Raw genomic sequence first — 23,695 nt, forward strand, 5'->3', positions numbered from 1 at the left:
CTGAGCCCACGACTGATACAGGTGGTGGTGCTGGTAGCTCAGACCTTGGCATTCCGTGGCACTGCGCTGCAGGGCAGAGTCCCCTTCCTGTCTCCCCAGGGCCGCAGTGAGTGGGTGGGTGGGTGGGTGGGTGGGTGCTGGCTTGCCGGCCAGGGCACTGCAGTCTCATGCACCCCCACTGCATCTGTTTGTTGTTTGCAGATGGCGAGAGGCTGGGCGAGGTGACAGATGCTGGCAGGCGTGTGGCCGGGGCCCGGGCAGCGACTCAGCAGAGAAAGGCTGACGACTCCAGTGAGAGCCGGGAGGATGAGCAGATGGTAATCACAGGCTGGCCTGTCTTTTCTCTCTCTCTGTTAAATGGGAAGTGAGTTCCTAGCGGCTCTGGTTCTGGGCTGGAGGCGCCTGGGGGCTGGAGCCATGTGCGTGCCAGGGGAGGGGGCTGATGCACCTTGGGATCGCCCTGCATGGCTTCCTGCTGCCCCTGGAGCTGGGCTGGCAAAGGGGGCTGCTCAGACCCAGAGGGCGCCCTGAGGGGGGCAGGGGCCCTGTGAAGGGAGAGGGGATAGCCCTGGTGGGAAGCCCATGGTGGGAGTTTGGGGCAGCCCACAGGATGGCCCTGGTGGGGAGTACAAAACAGGCATTCTTAAGGGACTGTGCTGTTGGAAGCCACATAGAGGTGTGTGTGTTGGCCCGTATGGGTCCATCTCCCCAGCAATGTATGTGGGGATCTCTGACCAGATCCCTGGGTTGGAACGCCCACCACATTGTCCAGGGGGGCCCCATGAGGAGCCCTCTTGGCAAGCACACAGCAGGAGGTGCAGGGCAGCCCCCCCTTGGCATCACTGTATTGGAAAGGGCAGAGTAGGGGAAGAGCCCCGCTCGGCCAGTCAGGGCACAGGGGAGTCGGCCTGCCCTAGGAAATAACACGAGGTGGGGAGCTGGGAGGGGTGTGGCAGCGGGGTTGGGTCTCCAGGTGGCCTTGCCCCTTTGGAAGGCGTTGGGGCTGGTCCATCGGATGGAGCCTGGGAGGAGAGGCGAGGACTTGAACTGGACGTGGCCCTGTTCCTGCTGGACTCTCCGGAACCAAGAGCCTGGCTGTCGTCTGACAGTTAGCCGCTCCTGACAGCGCAGCACCTCTGGGGCTGGCGGGTACCTGGGTGCAGCTGCTGCACCAGCACTTCCCAGGGCCGGCCCTGGCAACCACGCGCCGTGCAGCACCCATCGCCAGGGGCAGCCGGGCAGCGCGAAGAGCACGTTGGATCTGGCTCGCTCTTCCAGGACCGTGCCATCAGGGCTCGGGCAGGCTCCAAGCCAGGCTTGGCAGCGTGGGAGCCCGGCGGAGGGAAAGCTCATATTTCACTGCCTGACAGTGATACTTCATTTCCCCTCACTACGATAACAGTGACATTGACCGATCGCTGCCCCTTTCCCGAGGCGTTGGCAGCCATGGGATGCGAGGGAAACAGCAACAGCACTGGCATGGCGATCATGTGGCAGCAATTAGCACAGGATGTGGAAAGGCTGGCATGCCACGTGCAGAGACCTGGGCCAATGGAGCCCTGCGCTGGGCCAGTAGCTGGAGCCCCCAGCTAACTGCAGACTGTGAGAAGTACAGGACAGAGCAATGGACCATCTTCAGCAGAGGCCAGTTCCAGGTGGTTTAAATACCAGGGCCAACCGCACCTCCCTCCACAATGCAGCTAATCTGGACAAATCAGGCTGAGGCTGTTTCTTCCTGGCCAAGCTGCTGCCCTGAAGCATGAAGATTGAGAGCTCTTGAAATGCTGATCCTGGTACAAAAGTCGAGCCTGCTCCTCTTCCCTTTGCACAGCCTTCACGTGGAGCTGCCATGATTAAAGTGGGTCTGTAGCATCCTGTCTGACACACCCAGACAAGCGGAGACTTGCAGGTCAGCCAGGGAGCAGGAATAGAACCCAGGTGTCCGGACACCCAGTTCCCTGCTGTATCCGCTAGACAAAGTAAACCTCTGTCAGATGTTCCTAAGTGGTTTCCAAACCATCAGCCTTGCCCTGCTGCAGGGAGTCCCACAGGTTTCTGATAAATGGCACAACAGAGGTATTTCCTTTTAGCCATATTTCATGTGTCGCCTCTGTTGAATCGCATGCCCCTTTGTGTTCTGGAGTCGGGGCAGCAGGAAAGCCTGCTTGGCGTGGTCTATCCCAGCGATTTCCCCTCACCCTTTGCACCCTGACCAGCCCTGCTGTCTCCATCACCTCCTGCCTGACCCCTCCCCTTCCCTCGGAGGCTTTGCCTGCATCTGTTCCCCTTCTGTGCTGTTCAGAGAGGAAGGACCAGCCCTGACGGCCCTGGGCATTGCTTGGTCTCAGGCCATGGAAGCAGCTTCGGCACCCTTCTCTGTCCCATGCTTGCTGGCGGGGGGAGCACCCCTGGGACACTAATGGCTGATCTCCCTTAGAGGGATGGAGAGAGGCCAGAGCTGAACACTCAGCCTCTCTGTGGCTTAGGTACATCATTGGAGCACAGGCAGCTGTTAAGCGGGACCCAGCCAGCGGCCCTGGGCAGCTGCTTCTCGTCCCCAGTCCCCGTAGCCCTCATGTGCTGGCAGCTGCACCCTTCCCTCTGGCCACTGAGAGGTGCTCCAGCTCTGGCCCCTGTTAGCGGCTGAGCAAGCCCAGGTAAGAGGGGGCAGTAGTTACAGCCGTGGGTTGTGCCCCGCCAGCACCCAAGGGCGTTGTGCCTGCCTTTGTTCTGTGCAGGCGGAATGTGCCTGGCAGCAGGGCTCCTGCATGTCTCCCACTTTGCGGCCAGAGCTCTTCACGCCACACTGCAGCCCCTGGCATAGGGATCTGTGTGGTGCTGCCCTTCCCCAGCCACACGCACTGAACTCCAGAGCATAGATCGGGTGCTGTGCATGGGCCCCTTCCTGCCCCTGGCTCTCTCTGCCCCAGCCCCTCAAGGAGGTTTGGCTTAAAATCAGGTGGCTGACTCCTGCAGGGGTTACCGAGGGAACTGAAATAGCTCCTGAGCTGGGTGCGGACACAGGGCCACTAGGGGAGAGCGTGGCCCTGGTTTTGGCTGCAAAGGTCGCCAGTGCTTTCCCGAGAGCTGCAGCCTGTCAGATGGCACTAGCCGGGCTCCAGAGAGGAAGCAGCGCTGTGGTAGGGTGCCCCACTAGGGCATTCCTGAGCAGAAATCCTATGAGCGTTTCTTGTCCCATCACCTGACGGTCTCAAACCGCTTTGCAGGCAGGCCCTACTAACCTGTGGGAGGCAGGTGGGAATGTGAGGGTTGCAGCTTTCCCAGCCAGCCTGGGGTTCTCCCTGCTTTGATCTGAACCCAACACGCCCCTTTGAAAAGCAAAGGCAGGCTGACCCTAGGGATTTGCCCCATTCCAGCCATTGGGTATCTGCGCTGATGCCCCCGCTAACGCAGCCGAGTGGCTGTTGGCGCTGGTGGAGCTAAGGCTTGCTTGAAGTGGAGGTTCGCTGTAATTGTGGCTGTAATGGTGGAGCCTGTCTGTACCAGGGGGGCTGCCTCAAGGCAAAGCCCCATTGCCTGTTCTCTGTCGTCCCATCAGTTCAGTGGTGGTGGCCCCCCAAGCGAGGCCAGGAGGGGCATCTCGCAGATCACCGGAGCCTTGCCCCATCTGAACATAATACGCCCCATCTTCCCACCAGCACTGTAAGCAAACAGGAGAGTTGTCCCCGCAGCAGCGGCCAGCTCAGGGGAGCCCGGCTGTGAATTGCTGCCTCTGTCAGTACAGGGAGGGGGAAAGTTCCATGGTTGGGAAGAAAAACAACCACGGCTGAAATAGCTCCCTGGATCCAAAGCAAACCAATCAGGCTAAAATAAACAGAGATGGGAAAACTGGAGCCCAGAGCAGTTTAAACTCGGTGGCGTGTTAATTACAGAGGCTGCTGTCCACAGGCAGCAACTTATAGCTAGGGTAAGGCAGGGCTGCCTTTGCCCAGCCCCTCCTCTGGCAGAACCTCTCTCTCTCCCGAGCCGTGGCTCAGAGCCACCGTGGCCCCGCTGTGCCAGGGAACACAGAAGCTTTTATCTGCTACAGCTCAGCCACCCCAGAGCGGGAGCTGGGGAGTGGAGAGAGCCATTTATTTGGGTTTCCCAACCGTGTGCTGCTAATGAGAGCCAGCTGCACGCTAGGCAGTGATGAGATGGCGAGAAATAGGCTTGGTCGATGCGGCTTCCCCCATTTGGTGTGTTATCAATCCAGTGCCAGTGCCACATGGATGGATCCCACCCGTCATCTCCCTCCCTCCCTCCCCCAGGGCCTGCGCCACAGGACGGGGGGCACCGAGCCTGTGGCACTGCGGAGCTCTCACCGTCCCCGGGGACCCCAGCGAATCCTCCAGAAATCGGCACGGAAGTGCCACTAAGTTTTGGAACCAGCATGGGAGGGACTTGGACAGCGCTAGTACCAGCTGCCCCCTCCTCTGCCCTGCGCTGACAACTTCAGACCTCCTCCCCACCCCGTCCCCGCAGCAGCACATCTTCTAAAGGCCACTCTGGAATTTGGGGCAAACTTTCCACGGGAGCAGAGCGGAAGGAATTCTTCCTTTCAAACAATCAAAGCCTAATTATGCCGCCTGTCTAATCACGTTTTCAGAGGACATTGTTCCCCTCCTCTGGGGCTTTAATTAGTTCGTTTAGACAAAGTTTGCTAATTACTTCCATAGTGCCACGCATCCTAATGGGCTCCTCTTTGTTTACAGCATTTATCTGCCACTGCCTGTCTCCGCTGGCTGCCACACACTCTGATCAGGCGTGTGATGTACGTGTTTCCTTCCCTGCTGGCCACAGAAGTGGCCCTCCCTGGTGTCTCCAGGGGCTGCCCTCTTGCGTGGTCCCTCCGGCCTCCGTGTCCCGGTGCGCTCAGGGAACCTTTGCTCACTGTACCCCAGCAACAAGGGTCTCTGGACAAGCAGGGGCTGGAGAGGAAGGCCGGTCTTGGGAGGTCTGGGTTTGATTCCCACTTCTGCCACAAACTCCCTGAGTGTCCCAGGGCAAGTCACTGAGTGTCTCTGTGCCTCGGTTCCCCATCTGTAAACTGGGGATGGTTTGTCATGTCTGTCTGGTCCTTACTGTGCTGTGGACAGGGCCTGGCGTGATGGGGCTCCCAGGGCAGCCTGGGCTCTTGGTATGCCTACAAATAACGAATAGCTCAGTATCATTAATTCCAGTAGCACATGGAGGCCCAGATCAAGATCAGGGTCCAACTGTGCCAGGCGCTGAACAGACACAGATTAAAAGACTAGGACACCCCCACCAGTATTTCATTTTCCTCTCCTCTCTCCATCTTTTCTCCTCCTCCCTACTTCCTTCAGGTCTCCGCTCTTCCTATCTTCCTGCGTCTGGGTCCCCGTGCCAGGGCACCACTGCCACTCCTCACATCCCCAGCTGTGAAATGCCTGGCACCTGCGTGGGTGTATCTCCGTAAGCAGGGCAGGGAGCCCAGCATGGGCTAGTACCTGGCACGCAGGACTGGGAGCTGGGAGATGCAGGCTATCAGATGGATGCAGCCAGGGACTCGCTCAGTGACCTTGTGCAAGTCACTTCTCCCCATCCATGCCCATCTTTGTGCTGCCTGTGGACGGCCCAAGGGTTCCTAGTCTCCCCCAAGGTGGGTTGTGTCAGGAGCAGGGAGAGCTCTGGAGAGGGGCTGATTGGAGCTTTCGTCTTCCTTGTCACACTCAAGAGCAGGATGCTATTTTTTCCCTCCTGTCCATTTTTCTTTGCCGTCATTAGCACCGCAGATGCCCAGGTAACTAAATCAGACCTGCAGCATGCAGCCTGCCAGGGGCCAGTATCAGCAATTGCATGGTTACTGGGGGGTGAGTCTAGACAGACTTACCCCCAGGCCATCGTTACGAGGGGCTGTGCACTCAGCTGGGAGTTAAAGCTAGACAATTCAGCCTGGCAATAAGGCGTCCGTTTTTACCAGCGAGGGTAATTAACCTCTGGAACAAATTACGGAGGCTTATGGTGGATTCTCCATCACTGGCCTTTTGAAAGTCCAGATTGGAGGTTATCCTGAAAGCTCTGCTGTAGGAATTATTCTGGGGCAGTGCATTGGTCCGTGACATACAGGAGCTCAGCCCAGATGATTGCAATGAGCCTTTCTGGCCTTGGAATCCATGAATCTGTGCTCCAAAGGCTCGGAGGACAATGGCCAGCTGCTGGGGTCTCCCAGAAGCCCCCGAGAATGCCAAGTGGGAGGCGATGAAAGAATGAGGGCGAGGATGAAAGAAGAAACCACTGGCATCCAAAGGGAAGGGGAAGGACTCAGAGCATTTTATGTTTCCTGAAGATCTCTCCTTCTCCCATCGTTAGTTCCCTCCAAGGCATTTATCTCTGATACCCTGAGCTGCGCTGCCTTTGGATCTGCTGTTCCACTGCTTGCTTCTAAATCACTGCCAAGCCAGATGGGAGTGGGTAATATGAAGGAAACCTGCTTCAAAAACCCACCCCGCTCTCCACCTTCACTTCAGCAATCACCTGCTTGGGGAGCAGTCTGGCTGCTGAATAAACCCACCTCTGGGGTCCATGCATGCAGAAGAGAGTCCCCAGTCCACAGCAAACCTTCTGGTCTCTTGCCACAGTGTAGCTCACTGAACATGCACCGGGCAGAGGGTTTGGTGCTAGAGAGGTTTCTGGTGGGCAATGTCCTTCAGTAGTGCTCTCTCTCCTGGGGCGGTTTAATTTTTGCAAAGTGCCTTTGGAGATGCCGTAGATCTGCCTGTCGGAGATGGCGCATGGGGAATGGCCAGGCATGCAGGTGCCGTCTGTATGCACCTGCCACCTCTGTCTCCAGCTGGGGAGGATGGGAGCACGACTGATTGACAAGGGGGTCTCATCTGCAGACATCCCAGTCGGAAGCTGGACTCCAGCCCAGGCACCAGGCACATGAATTGAACTCCCAGTCCCTGCTCAGAGAGACCCGACTAATATCCCTCCGCTGGCAGCAGATGGAAAACATCAAGGAGCAAATGGAAACAAAGAAACATGTGGGACATTTTGTCCATTTTCCTGCAAGCTCTAATTAGCGACGCTCACATCAGCCACGAGAGAATTGCTCCCACAGGAGCGGGTCTGCTTCTGTGCACTAGAGAGCAGTGCTGCGCACCAACGGGGGCATGGTTAATAAGCTCTACTGGATGCTGCTTCGCTTGGCCAGCAGGGCTCTGTGGGCCCTGCTTGGGTGGATGTACTTCAACGAGGTCCTACCGCTGGAGGCTCGGTGCCGGAAGAAGCTGTGGTGAAAGGGCGAGGCTGGGAGCTAGCGTCGCTGAACCCAGGAGCTCCCAGCTCTGCTGACATGAATACTTCTTGAAAGATCAGCTTGCAGTAAAAGCCGTGCATGGCCCAGGGCTTAAAGGGCTGAGCGAGATGCTGCAGAGGGCCCCTCTTGGAAGAGAAGTGGGGTGTGTGAGGAACTGGGACTGTTCTTACTGTGGTCTGTGAATGCTGAGTGGGTGGTGTTGGCCTGGGAGGACGGTCTGCATTGGGGGATGGGAGACTGGCTGGAGGGAGGATGCCTGAGCATGTAACGTGAGAACCCAGGAAGGGGTTAGAGGCCAGGTGACCCCTCTGACCGGGAAGCTGAACAAAGGTTGAGGGGGAGGGAACGCTGGAGAGTGAGAGGAGTTTCAGGAGCTGGCTGGGAAATGGAGGGAAGGACAGACAGGGCTCTGACCCCCCAAGGGAGCTGTGGTGCTCCTGGGACCCCAAGATGGACCTAAGTGGGGAGGATTCTGTTGTCTGTGCCTGCAAAACCTGTTTTGGACTGTGTTCCTGTCCTCTAAATAAACCTTCTGCTTTACTGACTGGCTGAGAGTCATGGTGAATCACAGGAAGCCGGGGGTGCAGGGCCCTGACTCCCCCACACTCTGTGACACGGTGACACTCCCATTTCAAGCTGTCTTGGTTAATAACAGACTTTGGGCACAGGGTCCTGCCCAGAGAGAGGCATAGGAATTACTGCACCGTCCAGGCCGATCAGCACAATTGAGTCAATCCTGAGTTGTGGCTTGAAGGCAAGCGCTGGCCTAATCCCTCTAAATTGGGAGACAGACACCTGCAATTGGATTAGCCTGATCCCTTTGAAAGGAAGAGAACCAAACAGGAATCCCGCCTCCACATGGCCTGTTCCATTGCCCAGCGACTCACGCCAGGGGTGACTGGGCAAGGCATGCCCTGTTTCAGCCAGTGGGCTAATGTCACCCGGCACCTCACTTCTGCTCCAGCTGCTGGTGCTCAGCTCTGCTCTACCAACTTCTCCATGGCAGTGGAGGGTGGGCTGAGCTTCTCTTCTTCTCAGTACTGGGGACCAGTCCGCTGGGGATAACAGAACTTTGCAGAAGCACTGTTACATCACTCCCGGTATGGGGGCAGCGTGAGCCGTATCAGGCGAGATCTCCAGTCCCAGCAGACTCCTCCGCCAGCTGTGTTCGTTGCAGAGCCAACAGCACCACAGGTAGGGCCCAGAGACCATACGTGCTAAGGAAAGGGGAGTCTCCCTGAGAGAGCCCATGGCTTGTGAAGCAGGAGTAGCCGTTCAGACTTCCTGCCCCTTCTATCTGCAAGCAGCTCCTCATACCGCATCAAGAGCCGGCAACATCCTCCTGCCCTGAGCTCTGCTGGGCAGACTGTATCTCTCTTTGCTGAGCCCAGAGGAACATTCGTTGGCAATGCTAGCTGAGGGAAAGGGAGGAAGAAGGGTGGGCTTGTTGTTTAAGCACTGGACCGGGAGTCAGGAGATCAGGGTTCAATTTCTGGCTCTGCCACCTGCTTCGTGTGTGACCTTGGGCAAGTCACCTGACCTCTTTGGGCTCTAGTTGCCTCCTATGTAGAATGAAGCTAATGAGAGCCCAGCCTCCAAGGGAGCGTAAGAAGGCCAAGAAATAAATACAAGCCCAGCCGTGATGCTGGGAATGGCTCGTGCGGGGAGCAGCCCCGGGGCCTGGGACAGCAATGATGTGCCAAGGTGAACGTTGATTTTGATGGGATTGCAGCCATGCAGCCAGCGAGTGGAAGTGGCAGATGGATGGATTACCGTTACCACTTACTGCCCGCTATCAATTAGCCAGAGCCTAATCGATAAGCCCCACCTCAGAGCCAGACACTCATCGAGCAAATCAGTGCTTAGATGGAGCGGAAGGGGAGAGCTGGGGTGGGAAAGCGGAATGCCCCCAAACTGGCTCCATGCCAGGTTCATAAGGCCCGGCCCCCGGCCGGGGAGGGTTCGTGATGTGCACTGAGCTGGTGCAGCGCAGACTCTCCACTGCGGTAATGATGAATCAAACCCTCTCGTTGCCACTGAGGCTCTTTGATGGGGGTAGCTGTGGCGGAGGGAGCTGAGCTCCCCATTGCAGGGCACTGGCTGCCCAACAGATAATGCTGATCCATGCTGGCTGCCCTAGTGGAATAAAACAGATCGGTGCCTCTGCCCAGCTCCAGCAAGCACCTCCCGCTCCCAGGGCCAGAGAAACTATCAGTAATAATCACATCCCCTTCTCCAGCTGCCTTAACCTTTGCACAGGGAATAGTTTCCCGCTGCTTCTCCCGGCTGGACAAACCAGTTCCTTTTTAACACTTCGCCCACAGCCAGCTGCTCTTACCAGCCAGCAAAGACCCCCCAACCTTGTGATTGGCAAAGAGACGTTCCCATTTGGGATTCCTAGCCCCCGATTAGCCCAGGATGGTACAACAGAGCCCCGTCTTTCTCTGGCTGTAATTGGTGCCAGAGTACGCGGATCATAGAATCCTAGACGATTAGGGTTGGAAGAGACCTCAGGAGGTCATCTACTCCAACCCCCTGCTCAAAGCAGGACCAACCCCAACTAAATCATCCCAGCCAGGGCTTTGTCAAGCCGGGCCTTAAAAACCTCTAAGGATGGAGGTTCCACCACCTCCCTAGATAACCCATTCCAGTGCGTCACCACCCTCCTAGTGAAAAAGTTTTTCCTAATATCCAACCTAGACCTCCCCCACTGCAACTTGAGACCATTGCTCCTTGTTCTTATCAGCTGTCACCTCTCAGTTTCCAATAGACAAGCCCATTTTTTAGCTTTTCAAAGCATTTGCCTTGATGGTGGAAGAGCTGATTCTCTGCCTGACGGGGAATTATTGAGTGGAATCCCTTCTAGTGATGAGAAAAAGGGGATTGGGGGGCGCGTACGTGCGCATGTTTGTTTAAAGTAAAACAAAAATCTAACCAGCCATTGTTTTGAACAAGGCATCAGGGAAAACAGCTGAGTCTGGCCCTGGAGGTCACCCTCCCAGAGGAGCAGTGCCTTTGTAGTGACGTGATGCCAGCCTCGGCTAAGGTGCAGGCGTGGGGATGGTGTCTCAAGTAGCTGTTAGACCCTCCCTATTGAAACAGTGCACTGCCCTGAGAGACTGAAGGTGTCGGTCCTAGAAGAACCAACTCCCAATTCTCCAGCTTTGTGGCCGTATATGAGGGATTGTTGTCACCTCCTGTCATAAACAGATAAGTAAGAGTTAATAGAACAGAAGTGCTTCATATCTCTTTGCCTGGAAAGGGTTAACAAGAACAGTAAGCCTGGCTGTCACCTGACCAGAGGACCAACCAGGGGACAGGATACTTTCAAATCTTGAGGGAGGGAAGTTTTTGTGTGTGCTGTTAGTTTTGGTTGTTGTTCACTCTGGGGGCTCAGAGGGACCAGATGTGCAACCAGGTTTCTCTCCAATCTCTCCGATACAGGCTCTTATAGTTCAGACTAGTGAGTACTAGGTAGATAAAGAGAGTTAGGCTTATGATTGTTTTCTTTATTTGCAAATGTGTATTTGGCTGAAAGGAGTTCAAATTGGTATTTTGCTGAAAAGATTTTAATTTGTACTTGTATACTTAGGCTGGGAGAGTATTCCCAGAGTCTATAGCTGAAAGACCCTGTACCTATTCCATTTTTTTAAAATTTACAAAGATAATTTTTACTGTTTTTTCTTTCTTTAATTAAAAGATTTTCTTGTTTAAGAACCTGATTGTTTTTTTATTCTGGTAAGACCCCAGGGGACTGGGTCTGGATTCACCAGGGAATTGGTGGGGAGAAAGGAGGGAAGAGAGAGAGAGAGGGGCTGATTTCTCTCTGTGCCAGGATTACTTTCTCTCAGGAAGAGTCTGGGAGGGGGAAAGAGAAGGAGGGAGGAAGGTGAATTGTCCTCTCTGTCTTGTGATTCAAGGAGTTTGACTCTCAGTGATCTTCCAGGGTAACCCAGGGAGGGGAAGCCTGGGAGAGGCAACGGTCAGGGGAAGGGTTTACTTTCCTTGTGTTAAGATCCAGAGGGTCTGGGTCTTGAGGGTCCCCGGGCAAGGTTTTGTGGGGACCAGAGTTTTGTGGGCACTGGAATTCCTGGTTGGTGGCAGCGCTACAGGTTCTAAGCTGGTAATTGAGCTTAGAGGAATTCATGCTGGTACCCCATCTTTTGGACGCTAAGGTTCAGAGTGGGGAATTTTACCATGACACCCCCCCAAGCTGGAGATAGATAGCTCTGTGCACAAAAATCCTCAGCAGCTGGTGTATTTTTGTCCACGCCTTCGGAGAGATGTTTTTGGAGTCCAGTGACAGCCCCAGGGTTTGAGCTCCCTGTCAGCTGAGCTGCTCAAGGACAAGACCCTGAGTAGCAGCTTATGTGCTCCATCAATGACTACATCTGTGTCTCTGTGACCTGGGTGTATGTTACCTGTCACAGCCTCGAACTGCAGCGGCGCCTGGGAGTGTCTGTTTCCGAAGGCTGCAGCACTCTGTTCCCTGCTGCCCTGGGGCCCTCATCAGTTTCTTGCCGTGCTGTGAAACTGACATGACGTGTCTGGCGACCGAGTAGGAGAAAAGGGAGACATAGAGCAGATGGAAACGCTTTCTCCTCCCCTGGGCCTGGTGCTGCGGGGCAGGACCCGTGACACTCGCCAAAGCCAACTAGACTTTGTACGCATGGCTCGACTAGGAATGTGGGAGCCCTGATTGCACCATACTTATGCCCTTGCACAGGTGTTACACTAGTGAACTACAGAACATGGGGAGTGACCAGGCTGATGTCTCTGGGCTCTGCTTCTGGTGAATGCCACCCACAGCCTGGTCCCCTTTCACATTAATGGCTTGAGAGTAGCTCTCATAAACCAGTATTCTGCCCCCCACCTCTTTTCTGAGCTTGTCCCCCTCACACCCATTGAGTCTGTTCCTCTTATCCCACACCCTGCGTGAGTTTCCTGTTGCCTCCAGGACACAAGACCACCCCTTATTTTGCTGCTGGGAGACGTTGGGGTCAGGTGGGGAGGGGCTCAGAGTAACTGCAGTTACTGGGATTGACCTGGGCTTTTGTTCTTCCTCCGCACCCAGTGCCTGGGTCAAGCTCACTGGTGGTGCTGCTGGCAGATGGCTCACCTGTGAAGAGGGGGGTGAAATCCAGAGCAGCAAAGACTGTGAGCCCTCCTGAGGCCTATCAAATAGCAGCTATCCGCCAGCGTCAGGCTGTGCTTGTGGATATAGTAACACAAAGAGAGCACCTCTCGTCAGGGGCTCTCACCCCGTGCTGGATAGCAGGGCTCGGGATTGTGCTTTCTCCCTTGTACGGATGGGGAACCTGAGGCACTGAGCGGTTAAGTGAGTTTTCCGAGTTAGCGCAGTGGGTTACTGTGAATCGGGGCTGGGGTACCCCCTGTCATGAGACACTGCACTATTCTCGCCACTACTGCACACCGCAAATGGAGCCTCTTCTTTCCAGAGCCTGTAAAGAGCTGCCTGGGCCACAGGGCCCCCTCCCCACCCTCCTGCACGCACGTTTCATTTGCATGTAGGTACAGCGCTCGCTGTGCTCCCAGGCTCGTGGCTCCCCCCAGAGACCTCCTGGTCAAGCACCGTGTGTCCTCTGGGGCAGCCCTGAGCTTGCGCCATGCACTCCACCAGCCAGAGCCCTTCCCCACCTGCCATGGGCTCAAACAGTGCTGCTCCAGGGCTGGCTGGGTGTCTGCAGCTCCAGGCTCCGTCCCTGCTCCCTTCCCCATGCTAGGCGCAGCTGGCTGGGAATTAATTCCACCAGACGGGGAGCTTGACAAGGAGTCATTTATCATGGGCTGAGGCGCTTTGTTTCCTCCTCGAGTAGCCCAGTGGCCGCGGTAATTTGTCTCCGTGTAATGAGGAGCGGATGGCACAAGCGGATTGGGGCAGGCTTGGTTCATCTCCTGCCTCCCTCTGCCTCGTCCCTGCACATGGCAGGAAAGTGGGCCACAGAGGGCACCCCCATCTGCATTCATCTTCCCCATGCAGCCCACCTGCTTTGACCAGCTCCTGCTTTGAAATCCACCTCTGCCAGCACAGCCGTGGGATGGTTGGTGGTACCGTACTTTGAATGAGCAGGCCTGGTCCCATTGGCCGGTCCCCTGTTCCGCTGAGCACACAGTCCCCCATCCCCGGGCAGCCCCTCCCTCTCTATGGGTAGCTACCCTTGCTCCCGCAACTTCCCTGCCACTAGGAACAAAGCCACATGCTGGGAAATGGCTCTGGCTAGTACAGAGCATGCACAACTCACTGCTCTGGCTTTCCTTCCTTTAATGGATACATTTAACCTCTTCTTTCCCCGCCTCCCCTCCGCATAATGTGCTCGATCTGTCTGCTCCCCTCCCCCATGGCTGAGGACGAAGTGACGGAGATCACCATGGCTGTTATCACTCTGTCCAGGGACATGCTTGTCTCGTGCTTGGGCTGTAAGCTCTGTGGGGCGGGGGCTGTCTCTGTTGGGGATACATTGCCCCTGGCTCAGTGGGGCCTCTCTTTGCTACTGCAATACAAATGGTCCCCAAGAATGGTCCTGTGCCATTGTTTGGGTTTTTAGGGGTGCTGGGGAGGCGCTGAGACAGGCGCCGGGGGTCATGTCTGGGTTAGAGAGGAAAGTTCTCTGCTCTCCCGCACGCTTCCTGCCAGGTCACAGAATGGCCCCCGGCCCCGTTGCCTGAGTTTTGGCAGCTCATAAGAGATGTTTAGATCCCCTGGCCCTTCTGGCAAATGAGTCAGCCTTGCCAGCCTCCTCACTGGAGTTGTTCCAATTAGCCAGCCTGAAATTCCCCCACGAGACGGGAGTCATCTTCACCGCCTGCCCTGAGCCGCCATGCAGCATCGCCTGGTGATTGCAAAGCCTGTTGGGGTGGTAGGCATCCATGTCACCTGTTTTCCCTCCTCCTCTTGCCCTGGCCCCTCCCCAGGATGCTGCTCTCTCACCTTGTCCTCGGTTTCCCCAGCAGGGCGAAGGGCAGGGCTTTGATGGCTGGCTTTCCAGAGGCCCAGGAGTGGATGGAGCCGGGAGGCCCCCCCGGCTGAACATGACCAAGCATGTTCTGCCATGGAACGAGCAGGTGAGCTGGGCAGGGCACGTCTTTGAGGCAAGTCGGGGTGTCCTCGCTGACAGTGCCGGAGCCAATGCTGGGGCAGGGGGAAGGGCGTTGGAGAACTTGCAGGATCATCAAACAGCTCTTCCCCTCTGACTGTGCTGGGTTGATGGAGGGGCGCTCACAGCTGGCGGTAGCGCTCCTTTTCCATCGGGTCAAGGCCTCCCTCCCTGTGAGCTCCGGGCCTGGCGACAGCATCAGCCACACAGCTGGGGGAGAGCAGAAGCCATGGAGTTCTTCATTCATCATGGCTCAGTGTAGGAAACGCGGCCAGCAGACAGCTTGGCCCAGGCTCCCTTTGCACTGTCCTCCAGCAGAGCAGTAGTAAGAGTGGGACTCGGGTCAGAGCTCAGCAGCAGGGTCAGATCATCTGAAACCTGTGCCAGGCATCTCTCTGCCTACTGAGCTCATGCCGTATGCCAGCGGCGTCTCAGCTGACTCTGCCATAGGGAGGGGAGGCAATCTCAGGCAGCCTTTGGCGGCTGTTCTGCAGGAGGTCTGCCGGTTTTGCGGCTTTGGCAGCAATTTGGCGCAAATCACCCGCAGAATCACCGCCGAATCCACGTGACCAGAGGACCACCCGCAGGCGTGCCACCAAAGGCTGCCTGACTGCCATGCTTGGGGCAGCAAAAAGCATAGAGCCACCCCTGGTAACGAAACCCTGTTGCCTGGGGTGCGAGGCCTCTGCGGGGAGCTCCTAGAACTTGGAGAGAGCTGCAGATAAGCACACTGTGACCTGATGGGGTGCTGTGGGCTGGCATCTGCGCAGACGCCCCATTGAGAGGGGCATGGGTCTCACCTTGCTGGTCTCTGCTGCTCCCAGGTATCGTGGGTCAGATCCTCATCCAGCCGGGCTACCTCAATCGAGGTCTGGCCCTGGATCGCAAGCATGGCAGTAATCCCACAGGTGTATGGGCCAAAGTGGACACAGCTCTGGTTCCACCCAGTCCCGGGAGCTGTGAGGGGAAGCAAACCCTCTGGGATGGCAGCACTGCAGGAGAGGGCAGCCATTTCCTGGGGTTTGGGAGCATCTCCATGCCTGATGCTGCAGCCTAACGCCTGATTCCCCAAGCAAACCAAGTGGGCACCTCCCCTGCTGGTTCCCAGCTGGCAACAGCTCAGTTTTGGGGGTTATTGTTCATTGGTGTGTGGCGAAAAGCCCCGTTCTGTGCCACAGCTGCAGTTCAGTGGGTATCGAAGGCCCAGCATGGTCAGCAGTGCTGTAGTGGGGTGGCTGTTGGGGCATCATGGTTGTTGGCAGAGCTGGTGCGATGTGGTTGGCAGAGTGGCTCATGGCAGGGCATAGTTGGTGAAGCTGTAGGGGCATAGCACATGGTGTGGTTGTTAACAGATCTGAGGAGCATGGCTATTGGCAGGATGTAGTTGGTGAAGCTGTAGGGGCGTGGCATGTGGAGTGGTTGTTACAGCTGGTGGGGGGCAGGGCAGTTGGCACGGTTGGTGGGAGGGCATGGCTGTTGGCAAGGTGTGGTGGTTGACATGGCTGATGAGAGAGTGTGGTGGTTGGCATAGTTGGTGGGAGGGCATGGCAGTTGGCAGGGCATGGCAGGGTTGGCATGGCTGGTGGCAGGGCATGGCAGAGTTGGTGACAGGGTCTGGTGGTTGGCAGAGCAGGCAGGGTGTGGCAGGATTGGCACATGTGGTGGCAGGGCCTGGTGGTGTTGGCACAGCTGTTGACCGGACATGGCAGGGTTGGTATGGCTGGTGGCGGCACTTGGCGGTTGCCAGAGCAGGCAGGGTTGGCACAGCTGGTGGCAGGGCATGGTGGGCACGACTGGTTGAAGGCCGTGGCAGTTGGAAGAGCAGGCAGGGCATGGCTGGTGGCAGGGCATGGCAAGGTTGGCATGGCTGGTGGCAGGGCATGGTGGTTGGCAGAGCAGGCAGGGCATGGAAGGGTTGGCATGACTCATGGCGGGTGTGGCAGTTGGCATGACTCATGGCAGGGCATGGCAGTTGGCAGGGCAGGAAAGGCATGGTGGGGTTGGCACGTCTGGTGGCAGGGTATGGCGATTGGCACAGCTCATGGAAGGGCATGGCAGTTGGCAGGGCATGGAAGGGTTGGCATAACTGGTGGCAGGGTGTGGTTGTTGGCATGGCTAGTGGGAGGGCATGGCAGTTGGCAGAGCAGGCAGGGCATGGGGTGGTTGGCATGGCTGGTGGCAGGGCATGGCGGTTGGCAGGGAAGGTGTGGCTCTTGGCAGAGAAAAATTCCCTGCTGATGCTCTTCTGAGGCTGCTGAGCAGACAGGTGCGGGAGCGGGTGGCGGCAGCAAGCCATGGCAGTGATCGATGCAGCAGATGGGCAGATAGTGGTGGAGCATCACAGGGTCGCTCTTCCCCAGCTGGGGCAAGGGCTGTGCAGCGAGCGAGCCCCCTGGCTGCGCCTGAGCAGGAGAGGAGGCATTATAGACTCATAGACTCTAGGACTGGAAGGGACCTCGAGAGGTCATCGAGTCCAGTCCCCTGCCCTCATGGCAGGACCAAATACTGTCTAGACCATCCCTGATAGACATTTATCTAACCTACTCTTAAATATCTCCAGAGATGGAGATTCCACAACTTCCCTAGGCAATCTATTCCAGTGTTTAACTACCCTGACAGTTAGGAACTTTTTCCTAATGTCCAACCTAAATCTCCCTTGCTGCAGTTTAAGCCCATTGCTTCTTGTTCTATCATTGGAGGCTAAGGTGAACAAGTTTTCTCCCTCCTCCTGATGACACCCTTTTAGATACCTGAAAACTGCTATCATGTCCCCTCTCAGTCTTCTCTTTTCCAAACTAAACAAACCCAATTTCTTCAGCCTTCCTTCATAGGTCATGTTCTCAAGACCTTTAATCATTCTTGTTGCTCTTCTCTGGACCCTCTCCAATTTCTCCACATCTTTCTTGAAATGCGGTGCCCAGAACTGGACACAATACTCCAGTTGAGGCCTAACCAGCGCAGAGTAAAGCGGAAGAATGACTTCTCATGTCTTGTTTACAACACACCTGTTAATGCATCCCAGAATCACGTTTGCTTTTTTTGCAACAGTATCACACTGTTGACTCATATTAAGCTTGTGGTCCACTATGACCCCTAGATCTCTTTCTGCCATACTCCTTCCTAGACAGTCTCTTCCCATTCTGTATGTGTGAAACTGATTGTTCCTTCCTAAGTGGAGCACTTTGCATTTATCTTTATTGAACTTCATCCTGTTTACCTCAGACCATTTCTCCAACTTGTCCAGACCATTTTGAATTTTGACCCTGTCCTCCAAAGCAGTTGCAATCCCTCCCAGTTTGGTATCGTCCGCAAACTTAATAAGCGTACTTTCTATGCCAACATCTAAATCGTTGATGAAGATATTGAACAGAACCGGTCCCAAAACAGAACCCTGCGGAACCCCACTTGTTATACCTTTCCAGCAGGATTGGGAGCCATTAACAACTACTCTCTGAGTACGGTTATCCAGCCAGTTATGCACCCACCTTGTAGTAGCCCCATCTAAATTGTACTTTCCTAGCTTATCTATAAGAATATCGTGCGAGACTGTATCAAATGCCTTACTGAAGTCTAGATATATCACATCCACCGCTTCTCCCTTATCCACAAGGCTCGTTATCCTATCAAAGAATGTTATCAGATTAGTTTGACACGATTTGTTCTTTACAAATCCATGCTGGCTATTCCCTATCACCTTACCACCTTCCAAGTGTTTGCAGATGATTTCTTTGATTACCTGCTCCATTATCTTCCCTGGCACAGAAGTTAAACTAACTGGTCTGTAGTTTCCTGGGTTGTTTTTATTTCCCTTTTTATACATGGGCGCTATATTTGCCCCCTTCCAGTCTTCTGGAATCTCCCCCGTCTCCCATGATTTCCCAAAGATAATAGCTAGAGGCTGGCACTGCTTGTGTTAATGCGAGCCAGGACCTTGGAGTCCATCATCCCACTGCATTCCTGCCGCGCAGACAGCCCGGAGATTCGGCTTCTCCAGTGATTGCAAGTGGGGGCAGCTCCAGGAGATGGGGACCCAGCACTCAATTCTTAGTTGTTTTGACCCTGACTGCAGCCCCACATGAAAGCCAGCAGCGGGGAGGAGAGCTGCGAGCCCTTGCGGGGAGGGGCACTGCACAGCCGACCGGACCGGAGAGGCGGGGGGGAGCCCTTGGCTATGCCGACACTTGTGGTTAGCTGGCACCCTTTGATCTCCAGGGCACAGCTCAGGGGTCCCTGTCTCCCCTCCCTCCATTCCCAGTCTCATTGTGCTGCCAGGTGCTGAGACCTCCCCAGGCTCCCAGGGCTGGGGCTGTGCATGGCCAGGGCAGTGTGTGCCCGTGCGGAGTGACTGGAGACTGCTGGGGCTGCTCCCCAGAGACACTGCTCCCTGCCCCTCCCCTGTGCCCCAGCCACCCTGTGAAGTTTCTTAGCCCTGTCACCCACAGGCCCCTTTCCTCCCGTCCGGCTCCAAGTCTTTCTCTGGACTCCCCGCACTTCGTCACTGCCTTCGTGCCTCTCCAGCTGCTTGACTCCACTCCTCTCCTTCCTCCCTAGCTGCAGGGCCTGGCCAGTGGAGCTGCAGTCACCGCAGGCAGCTGCCACATGGGGGCCAGAGCACCAACTGGGAGTGTGCCCCGCAGCAGCACGTTAGGGATAAAGGGTGCTGGGGGCTTGGCCGACCATCTCAGTAAACCCACAACAGACACTGGGATCCCTCTTCTGCCTCAGAGCCACCCCGGTGACATGAGCCTCCGGCCATCAGAGGTGTCCATTGGTCACAGCTCTGGGCTCTGCCCACCACAGGCCTTTCCAGGTCATGGCATGAGGGAGATGGGCAGGGTGGTCTCTTGGTGAGTGGGCAGCACCAGCCCCGAATCTCTCCTCTGCTTCCTGCCAGCATCCATCTGGGGAACGACTGGGTTCTCCTCAGAGCTTTTGGAAAGGGAATAACGGCACCCAGCTTCCCAGCCACTTCCCTGTGTGTCCTCCCCTCTCTGAGCATGGCCACCACACATGGATCCTGGCCTTTCAAACCCCTGCCTGGGATCCCCCCTCACGTGCCTGATTTCAGCCAGGCATACGCTAGCAATGGCCACTGACGGGAGGCCCACCAGGAGCTGAGAACTCTGCTTTGCTCGCTTCTCTGCTCTGCTTGGCCTGGACCCAGGGCCAGTGCAAGGATGTTTCGCACCCTAGGTGAAACGTCCACCTTGTGCCCTCCCTCCCCCCGCGGCCCCGCCCTGAGGCACCCCCCCCACCCCTGCGGCAGCTCCCCCCCGTCCTGAGGTACACCCCCTCCATGGCAGCTCCCCCACTCCGCCCTGAGGCGCCCCTCTTGCGGCAGCTTCCCACCCCCCCGCCCCAGCTCACCCCTGCTCTGAGCATGAGCACCCCAAGCACGCTGTCGCTGCTTCACTTCTCCTGCCTCCCAGGCTTGCGACGCCTAAGCTGATTGACCCCGCAAGCCTGGGAGGTGGGAGAAGTGAAGCAACCACTGCATGCTCGGGGACGAGGCGGGGTAGGAGTGAGCTGGGGTGGGGAGTTCCCCTGCGTGCCACCCCTCCTCCCCCTTACTTGCTGCAGGCGGCCCTGCCCCAGCTCCCTCTGCCTAAGTGCCGGTGGTGACCAGGACAGCTGAAGATCCAGCCGCCGTGGTCGCTGCCAAAGAAAATGGTGCCCCCCCAAATCCTAGTGCCCTAGGCGACCGCCTAGGTTGCCTGAATGGTTGCACCGGCCCTGCCTGGACCTGAGGGTGTAAACGGGAACACGCCAGTGTCTGCTTTACAGGTGCCTGATCTGTAAGTGATGAGTCTGTTACAGCCCTGGGTAGGGAGCTGCAGCTCAGACTCATGCTTTTAGCTCTGGGGGACCCCAGTTGAGTCCTTGATGTGTTGGCCAAGATGGCTGCCATCCCATGTTCACGGGAGGGGGGTTGTCAAAAGTACGAAGCCAGAGGGGAAAGAAATGGGGGTTAATGCTGGAACAATCCCTGGGTCCCTAGCCGTGAGGCCTAGCTGGCCCATGAAAGCTGTAGGAGTGGGGCGGCTGGTCAGGCTTTGGGGAAGACTCTCATCTCTGGAACTTGAGCTGTGTCTAGGGCATTTAGGATATGGTGCTAGGCCCATTGCTGGCAGCTGGCTTTTTCATCAGCCAGGGATTGGCTGTATCTGCAGGGGACGGGCTTCTAAGACTTGCTGTAGACTGGGGTGTGATGGGTTTGGTCACAGAGACCCCCTTGGGACCGTCACCTGATGAGCTGAGATTACCTCTGAACCTGTTTTTCCTGCCAGCTTGGGACTCCAGAACCTTGCCTTGTTGAGCCAGACACACAAGCCTGCTGCAACACAGACTCAGAGGTTGAACCATGCCCCCAAAGCTGCAGGCTTTAACTGAAAAACACTCAGCAGGTCACTTATCTCCAGGACCCAGACACCCAGTTCCCAATGGAATCCAAACTCCAAATAAATCTATTTTACTCTGTATAAAGTTTATACGGGGTAAACTTGCAAATTGTCCACCCTCTATAACACTGATAGAGAGATACGCACAGCTCTTTGCTATAAAAAGTAGGATTTAAGTGGTTCCAAGTAATAACAGACAGAACAAAGTAAGTTACCAAGCAAAATAAAACAAAACCCGCAAGTTTAAGCCTAATACACTAAGAAACTGAGTACAGGTAAACCTCACCCTCAGAGATGTCCCAATAAAACTGCTTTCACAGACTAGACTCCTTCCTAGTCTGGGCCCAATCCTTTCCCCTGGTACAGTCCTTGTTATTCCTGCAGGCCTCCTAGGTGAAAAGCAGGGGTTTTCTCATGACTGGGACCCACTTTGTCCTGCTCCACCCCCTTTTTATAGCTTTGTCACAAGCCAGGAATCTTTTGTCTCTCTCTGGGTTCCCACCTCTCCTTCTAAATGGAAAAGCTCCAGGTTTAAGATGGATTCCAGTATCATGTGACATGTTCACATGTCCTGTGAGACCTCCTCCACTCTTCCAGGGCTGGCCCGCATATATACAGTGGAGGCTTGCAGGTAAACAGAACCATCTACAATCAATTGTCCTAGTCAATGGGAGCCATCAAGGTTCTAAACCACCATTAATGGCTCAAACTTTGCATAATTACAATAGGACCTCAGAGTTCTACTTCGTATTCCTATTTTCAGATACAAGAATGATACAGTCATACAAATAGGATGACCACACTCAATAGATTATAAACTTTATAATGATACTTTACAAGAGGCCTTTTGCATGAAGCATATTCCAGTTACATCTTATTCACACTTATAAATATATTTTTATAAAGCACATAGAGAGCAGTGTCACATGGGTTTTGCCCCAGTTTAAGCCACCAGTACATTTGTGCCCTGCTGTGACTGCATATCACCCTGGGGAGAGCTCAGGACTGGCTAAAGACAGCGCCAGGGCTGGGGAGCTGGCATGGCTTGAACTGAAACAGATCCTCCTTTGAGCTGGCAGTACCGTGGGCTGACTGAGGAACCTGGGGCTGCTCTGACCTGGCTGGGCAGGAAACGTGTGTTTAAAAACACGCAACCCCCAAGAAAAACAGCAACCTGCGCCCACGTTTCCCCTGGAACGCCACACGGAGCAGGGGGAGCATGTGCTACTAGGCTGCACACTCCTTTCCCTTCCACAGCCCCCTGAGCTGCTCCCCTCCTGGCGTGCTGACCTCAGCCTTGCTGTGGTGTCATGCCGCTCTCTGAGCCCCCTGGTGTAGTGGGGTCTGATCCAGCACCTGTGGGAATCTCCCCACGGCCTCCCCGTGGGATTTGGGCATGGTCTTTGGTCAGTGACGGGGAGGTGCACATAAGCCCATGGGAGGTAGGGGCCCAGCCCAGGAAGTGCTGTCACGTCCCTGTGGGGGATGGGTGCCCAGCTCGGGAAGCACTTTCACGCCCCCGTGGGGGGTGGGGGCCCGGCCTGGGAAGCACTCTCAACCCCCCCGTGTGGGTAGGGGCCCTGCCCGGAAAGCGCTCTCATGCCCCTGTGGGGGTGGGATCCCAGCCAAGGAAGCGCTCTCACACCCCCGTGGGGGGAGCAGCCCTGGAAGCACTCTCACGCCTCCGTAAGTGGGGGGCGACCCAGGAAGCACTCTCACGCCCCGGTGGGAGGTAGGGGCCCAGCTGGGAAGTGCTCTTACACCCCAATGGGAGGTAGGGGCCCGGCTGGGAAGCGCTCTCACACCCCTGTGGGGGGGCCGGCCCAGGAAGCGGTCTCACACCCCCGTGGGGGCTGTTCATTCTGCAGTACAAGGGGAAGGTGAACCTGCACGTCTTCGAGGACTGGTGTGGAGGGGCCGTGAGGCACCTGAGGAAGAACCTGCACTTCCCACTCTTTCCCCACGTGAGTACAAGTCCCTCCCTGGGCTGTGGCTGCGGCATCCCTCGGCTCGGCTGGGGGTCGCTGGCCTATCTGCTCTGCCAGAGCGTTTGGCTTCCTGCGGGCCTGACCAAAGCCCGTTGCACCTGGGGGGAGCCTGTGAGTCAGGGATCCCCTAGGGACCGATCCTGGACAGATAACTCCTGTGGGATCCATGGGACCTTTCTCGGGGGGGAATTTCCCTCCATGAGGGGTGTTAAAGGTGTGGGACTGAAGTGGGCCCGAGGGCCCTGCCCTGGCAGTGGAATTTCACCCTCTCTAGGGACCCGGTGGAGCAGAGTGGGGCTGTGAGGTGGGGGCGGGGCTGGAGGGTGTGGATGCTAGTGTGACGTGGCCCAGAGTGAGGCCAGCGTGTGATGTGTCCCTGCGCTCTCTCTGGCGTGTGCAGACCCGCACCACGGTGAAGAAGCTGGCTGTGTCTCCCAAGTGGAAGAATTACGGGCTGCGGATCTTTGGATACATCCACCCCTTCAAGGATGGTGAGCATCTCACCTGCCCCTCACCTATAAGGGCTGGATGGGAGCGTTGTACAGAACCACTGCCTCTTACCTTTTGCCCTTGCCCATCTCGGGCAGGGATGTTCAGAGACTCCTAGGTTCGAAGACCAGAAGAGAGCCTGAGATTATTAATGCGGCTTCAGGGAGCTCCATAAAGCTACGCTCCCTTCTCACCTGCAGGCACAAGGCAGGAGCAGCTGTGTAGCTGCAGGGATCCCATACCACTACCCCCACCACCAGCCCAGAAGGCTCTGAGGTACAGAGAGCAACGTCTGATCCCTCCTGGGACAGCAGCATAGCTCCAGAGTGCTCTGGCAGAGACCCTTAATGTAGCAAGTTACATGGGTGTTGTGACCCAGCCACCATCATCACCCCACCTCCCCGTTGTCCCACAGTGCGGGGA

At 56.3% G+C, this 23,695-nt stretch overlaps 1 protein-coding gene across 2 annotated transcripts in view; it reads left to right on the forward strand.

Annotated features, from left to right (window-relative positions):
* Positions 1–23,695, forward strand: part of B4GALNT4 (beta-1,4-N-acetyl-galactosaminyltransferase 4) — a 140,869-nt gene that overhangs the window by 77,423 nt on the left and 39,751 nt on the right. The window contains exons 2-5 of one of the 2 annotated variants that reach the window (XM_050952789.1): positions 202–317; positions 14,252–14,365; positions 22,664–22,759; positions 23,184–23,274. In XM_050952789.1, coding sequence (XP_050808746.1) covers positions 202–317; positions 14,252–14,365; positions 22,664–22,759; positions 23,184–23,274 — 417 coding nt within the window. The remainder of the gene's footprint in view (positions 1–201; positions 318–14,251; positions 14,366–22,663; positions 22,760–23,183; positions 23,275–23,695) is intronic. The other variant, XM_050952790.1, reaches the window with a different exon arrangement.

Source organism: Gopherus flavomarginatus, chromosome 5 (genome assembly GCF_025201925.1).
Source record: "Gopherus flavomarginatus isolate rGopFla2 chromosome 5, rGopFla2.mat.asm, whole genome shotgun sequence".
NCBI lineage: Eukaryota > Metazoa > Chordata > Testudines > Testudinidae > Gopherus > Gopherus flavomarginatus.